The sequence below is a fragment of the Portunus trituberculatus genome, chromosome 50, assembly GCF_017591435.1.
Source record: "Portunus trituberculatus isolate SZX2019 chromosome 50, ASM1759143v1, whole genome shotgun sequence".
NCBI lineage: Eukaryota > Metazoa > Arthropoda > Malacostraca > Decapoda > Portunidae > Portunus > Portunus trituberculatus.
Genome location: NC_059304.1, coordinates 14,573,893 through 14,588,892, shown reverse-complemented (window position 1 = coordinate 14,588,892; position 15,000 = coordinate 14,573,893). Strand labels below are relative to the sequence as shown.

The 15,000-nt window shown below is 42.3% G+C and overlaps 1 protein-coding gene across 1 annotated transcript in view; it reads right to left on the bottom strand.

The window, feature by feature from the left end:
* The window catches only part of LOC123499892 (tRNA (adenine(58)-N(1))-methyltransferase non-catalytic subunit TRM6-like), a 13,884-nt gene extending 6,912 nt beyond the window's left edge, over positions 1–6,972 (bottom strand). Inside the window, exons 1-2 of the mRNA XM_045248425.1 lie at positions 6,812–6,972; positions 242–339 (exon numbers count right to left, since the gene is read on the bottom strand). Coding sequence (XP_045104360.1) covers positions 242–333 — 92 coding nt within the window. The 5' untranslated portion in view covers positions 334–339; positions 6,812–6,972. The remainder of the gene's footprint in view (positions 1–241; positions 340–6,811) is intronic.
* Positions 6,973–15,000: the final 8,028 nt, after the last annotated feature.

Below are 15,000 nucleotides of genomic sequence, written 5' to 3'. Positions count from 1 at the left end.
CTAAACATTTATGCTAAACAATGATAGAGAGAGGATCAAAGACTTTCTTTTAAATCCATGTTTTAAGATGCCTCATTTTGTACTTCACATAGCTACTGTATACAGATTTACATCATCTCCCATACTGCCTATACCACTTGCATCATATCCTTGCACAGGTGGACAAAATGGAAGCACATGATTCTTGACATAGAAATGGTTCTCTTACAATAATCAGGATGAAATCAAATGCAACACTAACCGTCCAGAAAACACTCGGCAGGTTTTGAGGTACGCCCCTTTCTGCACCATCACCACACTGCCTTCTTCAATGAGATTCTTTTCTAGCGGCATTTTGTTCTGAAAACACGAGTCGTGTTAGAAGGTGATAAGTGATATCAATGAACTCACAACTCAAGACTGCTGTGGTGTGCATATGTTATACAAATATGATTACAGAAAAAATAAAGGAAAAGCTCCAAATACAAATGACATTACAGCAATTGTATTCAAAACTCAAAAATGATGCAATATATATCATCAATATCTCCAAAAAGAAGTTTCTAAAAATTTCCAATCTAAGAGAAAAGAAACAAGATTAATGATTAAGAATACATTTTGGCCAAGAAAAACAATTATCTGATTAATCAAAACACCAAATGTATCAAGGACACAGGTAAATAAGAAGGGAGAGAGTACAAGGCTAGCCGGCATAGACTTGGCAGCGGCTGTAGTAATCTTAAATGTCACCCCCTCACCTTGCCAACCTTCCCGTCACTACCTGTCTCTTTTTCTTTTAAAACAAGTATATAAGAAAGGTGACAGTACAAGGCTGGCCGGTGTAGACTGAGCAGCGGCTGTAGTAATCTTGAATGTCACCCGTTCACCTTGCCAACCTTCCTGTCACTACCTGTCTCTCTTTCTTTTAACACAAGTAAATAAGAATGGAGACAGTACAAGGCTGGAGGCAGAGACTGGGAAGTGACTGTAGTAGTCTTGAATGTCACCCCTTCACCTTGCCAACCTCCCTGTCACTACCTATCTCTTCTTATATCTATCTAAGAAGATAAAACTGGCCAAGGGCAGCAAAAATGGTAAAAAAGGCCCATGCATTTGTTAGTTCCCTTGCAGGTCTGAGTGGGTTAGCCAAAAAGAAAGGGATATATATCTTCTTGTTTTTCATGCAAGAGGGGAAGCTGGCAAAAAAAAAAAAAAAAAAAAAAAAAAAAAAAAGTCCACTTGATTGCCAGTCCCCTTAAAGATCCAAGAGTTAGCCATAAGTCCTGGACAAATGTCTCAAAACCTCCCTCTAAAAAGAAGACAAGTCGTAGGAAGATGGAAACACAGAATCAGGCAGGGAGTTCCAGAGTTTACACACATATGATCACCAACAACACTATCTGGTGTGTTGGCAATAACCACATAATTAATCCCACCCCATTACTGCCTGCCAACACTCCTACCAATGCCTTTCCTATACCAAATGCAGGACACTAGAAAGGAGAGATGAAGAGAGAGATAGAAAGACGATAACAGGTGTGGCCAAAGAGTTTCTGGAGCAGGCGTGAGAAAACATTGAAAATTGTTGAGTTCCCTGCCTTGTGCTCTCTACTCTCTCCTTCTGCAGACTGCGGAGGAACCAAGACCTGAACGCTAGAGGGGAAACAGGACCTAGAAATTGATATACAGCAGAAGAGGTCACAAAAAGAAGAAGAAAGAAGAAAATAAAAATAATAATAGTAATAATAATAATAGCTAATAATAAGAAAAAAGGAAGAAGAAAATGACATGCACACACCACAAAACAGGGAACCAAGACCTATGAAGTGATATAGAGTAGAAGAGGTCACAAAAAGAACATAACATAACATAACATAAATAATAGGATAACAAAGGGCCACCAGGGCCCATCTAGGTTATCCTGTATCAGTCGCACAGCGACCTCGTCATCAGTACTTAAAGATACACTTACAAGTACACAATACATTATATACTAATTCTAAATATTTGGCCCATTAACAGGGCTAAGTCCTGCAGTGAAATCCTCTACAATTTGTGGTCCCCATACATGGGGATCATGTCTTGTTTAACTATAGTAAATTTCTTATAAAACTATCATGCAGTGCTATACATAATTATAAATCTAATAAATTTAAGTGCTTATCTAATCTGTTTTTAAACATTGTCAAACTAGTGCTATTTACAACCGTCTCTGGCAATGCATTCCAGAAGTCTACCACCCTATGACTAAAGAAATATTTTCTTATATCTAACCTGCAGCCTTGCTTTCTAATCTTCCTGCCATGATTTCTAGTCCTATTTCCTCCTCTAAGGTAAAGAAAGATCTCACATCTATGTAGTTTGTATCTGAGAACATTTTAAATAACTCTATCATATCCCTCTTATACATCTCCTCTCAAATGAAAACATGTTTAATTCCTTTAATCTATCTCTATACTCCAGGCGCTTTAATGCTGGTATCATCCTAGTTGCTCTTCTCTGAACTGCTTCTAACATGTTGATATCCTGCCTATAGTGGGGTGACCAGGCCTGTATGCAATACTCTAAATGGGGCCTAACATAGGAATTATATAAGCTACGCACCACTTCCTTACTTTTATAACTAACATTTCTATTTATAAAACCCAGGATCCTATTTGCCCTATTTCTTGCTTCTAAACATTGCTTTGAAAATTTCATAGTCCTGTCTATCACTACTCCTAAATCCTTTCCTTCCTCTACTGCCTCTAGCCAACATCCCTCCATCTCATAGTTAAAGTTTGTGTTGTCTTTACCTAAATGCATAACCTGACACTTTTAGAATTAAACTCCATCTGCCACCTGTCTGCCCATGCTATCAGCCTGTCCAGGTCTCGTTGTATTCTGTAATTGTCCTTTTCACCCTGTACTGCACATGCTATCTTAGTATCATCTGCAAACTTTGATACTTTGCTACTAATTCCTATATCTAAATCGTTAATGTACACCAAGAAAAGAAGAGGTCCTAGCACTGATCCTTGGGGTACCCCACTAACCACTTCCTTCCACTCAGACATTGCCCCATTTAATACTACTCTCTGTTTCCTATCAGAAAGCCATTCACTAATCCAATCAACTAACCTACCCCTATCCCATGTAGTCTCAATTTGTACACTAGCCTCCTATGCGGTACCTTATCAAACGCCTTGCTAAAATCTAGATATATAACATCTATGCTATTTCCATCATCTAACTCCTTGGTAATATATTCTAAGATATCGAGCAAATTTGTAAGACAGGACCTCCCTGATCTAAAGCCATGTTGGGTATCTCTAATTAATCTATTCTCATTTAAATGCTCCCAAATACTACCCTTAATGATTTTCTCTAGTATCTTACATACTATACTAGTTAAACTGATCGGTCTATAATTATTCGCATCATCCTTCCTACCTTTTTAAATATTGGAGTAACATTAGCTAACTTCCAGTCCTGAGGTATCTCAGCAAACCTAAGTGATCTTTCAAAGATTAACTTAAGTGCTTCAGAAATACTGTCTACACCCTCCCTAAGTACTCTGGCATGTAGCTCATCAGGACCACTAGCTTTCCTATCGTCTAGTTCAAGAATAAATTTCCTAATAATTCCCGGTTTTATATCAATATTTTCTAAAGCTCTTAAACTACTCGTCGCACTGTTTGTAACAGGATTTCCTATTCTTTCCTAGTAAATACTGAAGAAAATTGTTCATTCAATAATTCTACTATGTCTTCATTTTGATCCACTACTACACCATCTTTTCTGAGTGGTCCAATCCTATCCTTATTTCTTTTATCACTGACCTTGTAATAACTATATAATTTTTGGGATCTTTACTCCCAGCTCTAGCTAGTTTTATCTCTGCCTGCCTTTTACTTTTTTATAACCTTACTCAAATCATCTCTGACCTGTCTGTACCTAATCAAATCTACATCTTCCCACTTTTCTGCAACTCTCTGTATGCCCTCTTCTTCTCTCTGATCTGGCTACCTATCTCATGAGTCCACCATAATGGCTTCCTGTTTCTCTGCCTTATATCTTTGTAAGGGATACACTGCATCACTATACCCTTTACTACAACCTTAAAAATATCCCACATCTCCTGTGCAGTTTTATTTCCAAAACTATCTTCCCAGTTTACCTCTCCTAATAACTGACGTAACCTACCATAATTGCCTTTCTGATAGTTTGGGACTCTAGTCTTATTCACTATATTATCCCTACTGGAATTAATGATAAATCTAATTATATGATGGTCACTGTTTGCTAAAGTCTCTCCTACCTCAACTTCCTTTAAACAATGCTCAATATTTGTTAGTACTATGTCTAAAACCTTCCTCCCCCTAGTAGGTTTATCTACCATCTGCACTAAATAGTTATCCTGAAAACTTTCCATAAACTTATTTTCACTAGCATCTCCTACCATCCTCTCCCAGTTTACTGACTTAAGATTAAAATCCCTAAGATAATTGTCTGACTAGTACACCCCTATTTATCTCATCTACCATAAGGTTGTCTACATCTGCTGACTGGTTAGGTGGTCTATAAAAGCTCCTACTCTAATAACCTTACTTTTGTTTACTCTAACATCCAGCCATAAGGACTCTACTCTGTTATCTACCTTAATACCATTAACCTGACTGGAAATGAAGGATTTTTTACATAAATAACTACTCCTCCACCTATCCTACCAATTCTCTGGTGTAAATACATAATGTATCCATCTACTTCATATTCTTTCCTATTTTCCTAAACTTTTCCTCATTTACCCATGCCTCTGTGACACATACAACATCTAAGTCCTCCTCAACTATATAACTAGATAACTCGTCCTTCTTGTTCCTAAGACTCCTGGCATTTACATAAAAACATTTAAGTCCTGCTACCTTCCTAGATGCTGTCTCCTTATTTGGAATCCTAATCTTATTCTCTCCTATTTGCACCTGGAAATCTTTCCTAATCTTTTCACTATCTCTGTTTATCCTATCTAATTTATGTCTAGCATCTTTCTTCTGGAATGCATTTGCTACCTCACCCCCTACACTCCATCCCAACTCCCCCTCCAGACATCCACTCAGCACATCCACACCCTTCCTACTCAGATGCACACCATCCCTAGCATACAAATCCCTTCGCCCATAGAACCTATCCCATACATCCACAAAGCTGACACCCACATCCTTACACATCCCTTTTACCCGATCATTCACACCAATGGCTCTAGACAACCATTCCCTGCTAACATACACACGAGGCAAGATTCCTGACACTACACACCTCCTACCACTCTCCCTTATCTTGCCTAACATTTCCGAAATCTTGCCACTAACTCCTCCGACCCACCTGCTCTGACATCGTTCCCACCTACGTGCAAAACTACTACACCCTCCCTCTCCATCCCCCCAACCCTCTTCTGCACCTCCTCACTCACTGCCTTCACACCTGCACCAGGCATACACACGTTCGTCCTCCTATCCCTGTCTTTCCCACAGAAAGTGCTATCTAAATACCTAACCTGAGAGTCACCCACCACACACACCTGAGGTGTGCTAGGCACAACCATCCTCCTCCTCTCCTCTACCCCCTTCTTTCTCCTTTCACTCACCACAACCACTTCATTCACTCCACTCTCACTCTCCTCTCCCCCTCCAACAAACCGAACCTATTTTCACACTCAACAGGTTTAGTCCTATCCTCCCTAACTGCCTCCGCTTTCCTTCCCCTCGCAACCTGCCATCTCTGCCCATCCTGACTACTATCTTCCCAGTCTGGCTCGCCTGCTCCCACTTCCCGACAGAGGGCCAAGCCACCCTGTTGCCCTCAGATGGTCCAACCTTCGGCCTAACACTGATCTCCTGCCTAATTTTTTCCAGTGCCTCCCCAAGCCTCTTAATCTCCTCCTTCAACTCAAAGATGAGAACTTCGTTCGCACTTTTCCCCTCACTTAGCTTTCTGATTTCTTCTCGCAATTCTCGGTGCTCAAGAGAAAGAACTAAATTCTCGCTCTTGAGCCTACACACCATACACTCAGAAAAGTCAACGACCTTCCTGTCATGCCCACACGTCTCACACACAACAAACTCTCCCAATCCCATCTCAACACTCTCTTTCACGCACTCAATCACACTCTGATATACCTCAGTAGCTACTGCCATACTAATTTACAATCTGTTAACTCACAAACAAATAAAAATACTTGGTGGGGGAACCGCAGTGATGGGGGGGGCCTAAGTGAGGTCAACTAATCCTCTTTCAAGGTCAACTTGATGGTTACAAGCCTAGTCTCCTCGCTCTACCAAAATACTTTTATCTCACAAACACTGATTCTAACCACTATTTCACTCTAATCTAACACTTGCAGTACACACTTTCACTTCACTAACACTCAAAAGCACCACACACAGACACTAAGCACAAGCACCACTCGCTAACTATAAAAACCACAGCCAAAGACGGAGCGCACACACAACACGTCCACTCGCCACCGCAGCTACCAAAGAAGAAAAGAAGAAGAAAGATGAGAGGATACTAAAGAAGAAGGAAAAAGTAGAAAGAATAAAGAGAAGATAAGAAAGAAAGAGAAGAATACATAGGATAAGAAAGAAAGAGAAGAAGAAGAAAAAAAAAGAAAACGAAAAAAGAGGAAGAGGAAGAGGAAGAAGAAGAAGAAGAAGAAGAAGAAGAAGAAGAAGAAGAAGAAGAAATGCACACCACACACACACCACACATACCACAAAGTAAGGACACACACATATGAGACACCTTCAGCACCCGTTTCCTTTCTTTCACACCCAACACCAGTAGTCTCAGTCACCTGCCAGTGTGTTTGGGTTCAGCTAGTCCCCAGAAGTGTGTGTGTGTGTGTGTGGACTGTGCCTGATGAATGGTTCAATAGTCCTTCTCTCAGTCTGGGATGGCACTAGCACTGGCACCACGCTTCCTTGCCGGGTTTGTTTATGTTTCACTTGTGAGTCTTGATCTTTGTGCTACAGGTTCTTATTATCATTCTTTCCCTTCTTCTTCTTCTTCTTCCTCTTTTCTTCTTTTTCTTCCTCTTTTTTTCCTTCTTCTTTTTTTCTCCATTTTTCTTCTTTCTCTTTTTCTTTTTTTTCTTCTTTTTTTTTTCTTTTACTTGTTCTTTCTCTGCTCTTTTCTTCTTCTTCTTCTTCTTCTTCTACCATCTTCAGTATTTGTCCACACTTTTACCGCGATATTTGTGCACGATTTAGACCATTTTATTGACATTAGGAAGGGTCTATGCAGGTCAGAAGATTAATAGCCACAGTCCTTACTGTTCTAATCACCTCCCAATAAGTTTCTGAAGCTGTATATGATTACTAAATAGTGAGCAGAATAGGTTATCAAGCTCATGGTTCGTATTCTCAAACACTTCTGTGCTTCACTTCTACTATCTCAAAAACTTTATTTATGTTTATAAAAGTTTTTAAGATTCTTTTTTACGTTTCTAGAGGCAGAATGACATGATCTTTATATTATTAACTGGAGAAACACTCTTGAAAACCCTACTATTATTTTTGTAGCCTTGGAAAATAGTCCTGGCGAGAGAGCAAAGCGTTTCTAAATACGGAACCGTTGTCTGGAATATTCCCTTATGTCTCCTTTATTATGTTCATCCTTCATAAATTCTCTTTTTTTTTTCTTCCAGTCCTTGTCTCTTTCTCCATCTCCTCCCATCAACTCCTCCTTCCCGTCCCTCCCTCCTCCTCCACCTGCACTTGATTAGTTTTAGTTTCCCCTTCAATACTGTCTTTCTATGGAATATTTACGAGGCAACACAGGAGAAAGGAAGTATTTAGTTTAGTTTACCCTTTCAATGCTCATTTTCTATGTAACATTTACGGTGCGGCAGAAAAAAACTATATTTACTTTAGTCCCTCCTTTAATACTGTTCCATACAACACCTACGTAACTGTAATTAGAGCAATATATGGAGTATTTTTAAGCATTTACAAGGCGGAATGGCATAAAACAGAATAGATTGTGAAAGATATCTCAGAATGGCCAACAATTAATCCATACTGTTAGCTTACTCGTGACATAGAGACACTATAGGAGAAACGGTGTGACCTTAAAAAGAAGAAGAAGAAGAAGAAGAAATCAATGTTTTATGAGTTATATTGCAATTAATGCCCAAATATCTAAACATAATGCAATAAAAATGCATCTGTATGAACATTCTTTCTACTCTTCCTCACCTCTCTCCTCCACATCATCTACATACACACACACACACACACACACACACACACACACACACACACACACACACACACACACATTGAAGACATTTGTCCCCGTCTTTTTATGGCTAACTCTATTGATCTCTAAGGGAACGGGCAATCAAGTGGGCCTTTTTTTTTTTTTTGTTGCCCTTGGCCAGTTTCCCCTCTTATATAAACACACACACACACACACACACACACACACACACACACACAATGAAATAAAAATTAATAATGAATAAATAAATGAAATAAAGTAAAACAAAATAACTCCTCAGATTCTGTCCACTTACCACTACCAACACCACAACCACACCACTACCACCATCACCACCACTACACCACTACCACCATCACCACCACTACACCACCACCACCACCACCAGTACCACCAACACCACAACCACACCACTACCACCATCACCACCACTACACCACTACCACCATCACCACCAACACCACAACACACCACTACCACCATCACCACCACTACACCACTACCACCACCACCAGTACCACCAACACCACCACACCCACCATCACCACCACTACACCACACCCACCACCACCACCACACCACTACCACCATACCACCACCAGGTACACTACAACCACACCACTACCACCACACCACCACCATACCACCACCACCACTACACCACACCACTCACTACCACCACCACCAGCCAACACCAACACCACTACCACCATTACCACCACTATACCACCACACCACCACCACCCACCACCACCAGCAACACCACCACCAGTACCACCAACACCACCACCACAACCACACCCCTACCACCACCAACACCACTACACCACCACCATCACCACCACTACACCACCACCACCACATCACTACCACCACCACCAACAACACCACCACCACAACCACACCACTAACAACACCACCACCAGTACCACCAACACCAACACCACCACCACAACCATACCACTAACAACACCACCACCACCACCAGTACCACCAACAGCACCATCAGTACCACCACCACCACCACCACCACCAGCACACCAACAAAAAATCCCTCTTCTATGCATCTGCGCCTGACCTGCCGCCCTGCCACCCTGCCGCCCTGACGCCCTGCCGCCCAACAAACCCAGCGAGAGCCTTGACAGCCCAAATTTTCCCTCCGCACTCCACCACCCACTGATGTACTGCCGCCCCAGCCCCGCCCTCGCCCCGCCCCGGCCCCGCCCCGACCCTCATCGACATACCCAGCATTTTGGCCATAAAGTGGACCCTGGGGGAGGCAGAGGGGCATGGGGGAGCAAGGGTGGGAGGTCAAAAGGGGCCAGAGGGTCGAGGGACTGTCCGAAGGCGCCGTGTGGAATGCTATGGATGGGTCAGGGAAGGAGAGCTGACGAGAGAGAGAGAGAGAGAGAGAGAGAGAGAGAGAACACACACACACACACACACACACACACACACACACATACCTCAACTCAGCACAGCCACGTATCATTAATTCCAAATACACACGATAATTCTTTCCCACAACAATAACAACAACAAAATAAGACCAAATGAACATACAAGTTGGTTTTCAGGAGGATCTAACGCCATCTCTTTCTTACACCCAAACTTTGCACACATTTCACTTCCATCCTGTAACTTTCCCTTAGCTTTCTATCGTGTTACCTTTAAGTACTTGCCTGCCTAATGAGTGGCGATTACTGTTATTCATTTTCTATTATTTTTATTTTTAATTTTTTTTGTGTGAGGTCATAATAAAGAAACAATAACATAATTTACGAGGGAATTTCATGATATCTATCCCTTCCTTTTGGCTAATTCTCTCGAACCTGCTTGGGGACTGGCAACTAGGTGGGCTCTTTTCTTTTTAATTATATTTGCCTTTGACCAGTTTTTCCCCTCTTACACACACAAAAAAAAAAAAAAAAAAAAAAAAAACACACCATCAACACCAACACTACAACCATTACCACTACTACCACCATCCACAAATAACAACAATAACAACTTCAACAACAACAACAACAACAACAACAACAACAATAAAAACAACAACAATAACTTCAACAACAACTAACAATAACAAATACAATACACACATACCCACCCCACGTACACAATTCCACGTACTTACTTCCAGCAGATCCTAAAAACAGCACAATGTAGTACAGCCGTTCTAGATAATCCGGATTCGGGGTGTTTGGGATCAGCCAGGCGTGTTCTGCTCACCTCCCTACAACAGAGGCCCTTGACATGCCACCCTCACTGATGTCATGGCCGAGGAATGTTTCTGTAAGGCATCAATATGTTATTTTTTTTCTTTCTTTCAATGTTTTCTTTCCCTTTTGGACACACACACACACACACACACACACACACACACACACACACACACACACGTGAAGGGAGGGAGGGAGTGAAGAATACGAGAAGTCTTTCCGTAGTCAACACAATGAGGGTAGTAAGACGATTCGTGTGTGTGTGTGTGGGGGGAAGGAAGGGGCAGTTAAAAAAAAATGAAATACCACAGTATACCAGCACATTCACCATCCAACCAATTACTCACCATTCCACATTTAAATACACAATAGGGCACTCTACATTCCCTTCTTCACTCTCATCTTCTCCTTTTCCTCCCTAGCCACACCAACACCTCTTCTCTCCCACCCTAACACCACACCCGCCCTTCCCTCCCAACACCTCCCATTCAGATGAAGCTATTACAGCACCTGCAGAATGACCGTGGGAAAAAACACACACACGCACACACGTACACCATTACGAGGCCAGGTATAACAGGTAACACTATTCTCTCTAACACTCAGCGTCTCAGGTAGGCTTTTGTTGGTCTTGCTGTTACGTGGGTGGTGGGGAAGGGACAGGGAGGGAGGGAGGGAGGGAAAGAGGGAGGGAGGAGAAGAAAAATAAGTATTGTACTGTATGTGAAAAAGAAAAGGTGGACAAGAAGGAGGAGGAGGACTAGGAGGTGGACTAGGAGGAGGAGGAGGAGGAGGAGGAGGAGGAGGAGGAGGAGGAGGAGGAGGAAACGAGAAGGAAAAGGAGAAGAAAGAGGAGGAGAAAGGGAAGAAGGAGAAAGAGAAGAAGGAGGGAAAGAAGAAGGAAAATGAGAATGTAAAAAAGAGAAACAAGAAAAAAAGAGGAACAACAACAACAATAACAAAATAACAAGAAGTAATAACAAATACGAAAAAAAGTAAAGGAAATCAGTTAGTAGTGGTGACAATTAGACCCGTAATTAGAAACGCTTTGCTCTCTCACGACGACTATTTCTGGAGGCTTTAGTTGAAGATACTCATGTTTTTAAGGGTATTTTTATGGTTCGGGTGAAGGATTAACAACATTTCCAGTAGATCATAAGGAGAAACTGACTGAAAACCCGGCTAATCGTCTATGGCAGGGGTTCTCAATCTTTTTATCGTTAAGAACCCCCTGAGTTATAAGACCATCTACCCGAACCCCCTGTATTATCACATGGAACATGGAACTCAATGTGCAATGGTACTGCAAAGAATTTTATTAAATCAGCCATCTAAGTACCCCTGGAAATCTTCTTATGAACCCCCCTGGGGTTTCGCGCTGCCAGGATGGCCACTGTCCATGAGCTAACATCATTAGGTCTCTATGACGCTGAAGACGTCTATGCAGAACGGTTTGGTTGGCAATAGACAATCTCATTATCAGACTTTGATTTCTAAGTTATGAAAAAAAAACTCATTTACGGGGTTTCATAATATTATGTTCATGATGACTTGTAGTCTACTTACTAACCTAGAAGGAAAGAAAATATCATACTAACTTCGAGTTATCAATTGAAGAAGAAGTAATTTTTGTCCCAGGAATAGAGCTAGATGGTATATAAAAAACACACAATGCATAGTTATAACCTAACTCTACTATTATAGCGTTTTTGTCGTAGATACATGTTTGAAAATACTTTACCTATCTTGATATCTCCTTATGTGACAGAAGAATATCCAAAAATATACGATATGCAGTTGACCATCTTTTCTGTGAAATATTACGATATCTGTTGAATCTGGCAACTTCAACGGGAGTTTGGGTCCTCTCCTAGTGTTTCCTTATATTTGAAACATTGATATTTACACGTCATTGTGATCAGGAAATAAAGGAAACTAAGTTTTTTTTCTAAGAGCATAAATAGAAAAATTTATGTCTACAGATGGCAGTTTATGTATAAGACAAGCAAACCTGTGTGCACTCATCCACTCTATCCAGAAGCTTAACTAATTTTCAAAAGTTCCCCAATAGTTACACAACTACCATTGGTCTACTGTTTCTATCCAGTTATCTACAAACACGTACACATTCACGGCAGCAACATGCAAAGTACACTAAATACTCCGGAGCAAAGCTGCCTCACCTTGTTTCATTAATCAGCTAACTCTTGCACACTTTCAGACCAAAGCTATTTTTCATTTACCATCGACGATTTTATATTCGAATCAAAATTTAAACGACGATTGAGAACTTTCGGCCTAAAGTTGTTGAGGGCCGTGACGGCCTTGGGCGCCGCACGGGGGAAGGAGGTGGCTGTTGGGTCCGGCCTGGGGCCCAAGGCAGGAACTGGCTGCAGGTCCTTCTTTTCCTTGGTGGCCTCAAGCTTCACTACTAGTCGTCCACTTGCAGCGCCTCACACTAGGCAAGGGTCGCCATAAGCAAGAGATCAATGTCTACCACTCACCGGATGGTGCCGTGAGGGGCCCTAAAGGGGTGATAAGGGCTCCTTGCATAGAATATGATGGTGAGTGGTGTGTACGGGTCCCCTGCTTATAATGACACCGGGCTGAACAACTCGCCATGAACGAGGGCACGCTGTGCGCCATGAGCCAGGCACTGACAGTACCAGTGGTCCTTTACGTTAGGTTAGGTTAGGTTAGGTTAGGTTAGGTTAGGTTAGGTTAGGTTAGGTTAGGTAAAAAGGACTCACTTCATGACAGTGTTTGGGGAGTGGTGTGTGGCGGGTCATTGCTCATGGCGACCCGTGTGAGGCATTGCAAGGTTGCATCGTCACTGCTTTCATAACCACGGACTGGGTGAAACGTTTCGTCCCAGTACCTGTGTAGGTAATAATACTTTGAATCGTTTCGCCATCGCCGCATCGCTACCCTCGATATACGGATCGTCATCCTCTAGAAATACATCTATACCGTGGACACTGGAATCGCAATCCCATTGTTAACGTGGACTCATTTTCCCTTGCGACTTCAAACTCACTGATTGTCGTCAACTTGCAGCGCCTCACACTAGGCAAGGCGTCGCCTTAAGCAGTCTGCCGTGTCTACCGTCCACCAGATGATGGCGTGAGGGGCCTTTAAAGGGGTGATAAGGGCTCCTTGCATAGAGTCTGGTGGTGAGTGGTGTGTATGGGACCTCTGCTTATAATGACACCGTGCTGAACAATTCGCCATGAACGAGAGCACGCTGTGCGCCATGCACCAGGCACTGACAATACCAGTGGTCCTTTACGGGGTGAAAAGGACTCACTGACAGTGTTTGGGGAGTGGTGTGTGGCGGGTCATTGCTCATGGCTACCCGTGTGAGGCGCAGTAAGGTGGCAGCGTCACTCTCCTCGCACTCAAGGGTCTGGGGTGAACTCTTACGGGGTGAAAGGGTTCGTCTCAGTACCTGTGTAGGCAAGTGAACTTCAATTGCGTCGCAGTGAGGTGGCAGCGCCACTCTCCTCGCACCTAAGGGTGTGGGTGGACCCTTACGGGGTGAAAGGGTTCGTCCCAGTACCGGTGTAGGCAAGTGAACTTCAATTGCGGCGCAGGAAGGTGGCAGCGTCACTCTACTCGCACCCAAGGGTCTGGGGTGGACCCTTACGGGGTGAAAGGGTTCGTCCCAGTACCTGTGTAGGCAAGTGGACTTCAATATTGTGTCGTGAAATCGCATCGTGAGAACTGGAACCGCATCGACATCGTGGAAACCCGCATCGTTACCGTGGAAACTGGAATTGCATCTTGATCGTGGAAACTCGCATTATTATCGTGGAAACTGGAAAGGCATCTTTATCATGGAATGGCATCGTTGTTTTGGAAACTCGCATCGCTATCGAGGAAACTGGAATGCATATTATCTTGGAAACTCGGAGCGCTATCGAGGAATCTGGAATCACATCTTATCATACACACTGTTATCGTGGAAGCTCTCGTGATCGTCGTTCGTTTCGTTATCTCTGAATTACTTAATTAGTCTTGGTATTATTCTTAGCCTCCGTAATAATAGAGATGTTGGTCATTTTATCTTATCTCTTTTACTGTATTTTTTTCAGGGTATAGTTTAGTGTTCTTCAACCTTTTCTAAGTTCGTGCACCTTTTCGAGAAGCAAGGAGGACTATAAAGAAATGCATCAATATTTGTAACTTTCCCTACTTTAAGACCGAAAATCGATAGATAATATTATTGTATATCTACTTGAAGCTGTAGTTCTTCGGTCCTAAACAGTCGCTATATAGTGCGAAATGTACTATAACAAAATGCCACATCTCAGACACATCAGGCCCGTGTTCCGTCTGAGTGTAATATATTATACTTTGATTAATGTCAGTAGCAGAGGACCCAAACTGTCACATTTTCAGTGTTCGCAGGTTGGTTTAATTCAGGAGTAGGTCAGCATCGTCTCGCTGTACAGAGTAGTCGTCTCTAAACACTGTATTACGATGTATCTATTGATTTACCATGCTTTTACTCCTTTCAGTATTTTTCTGTTCTTATTCT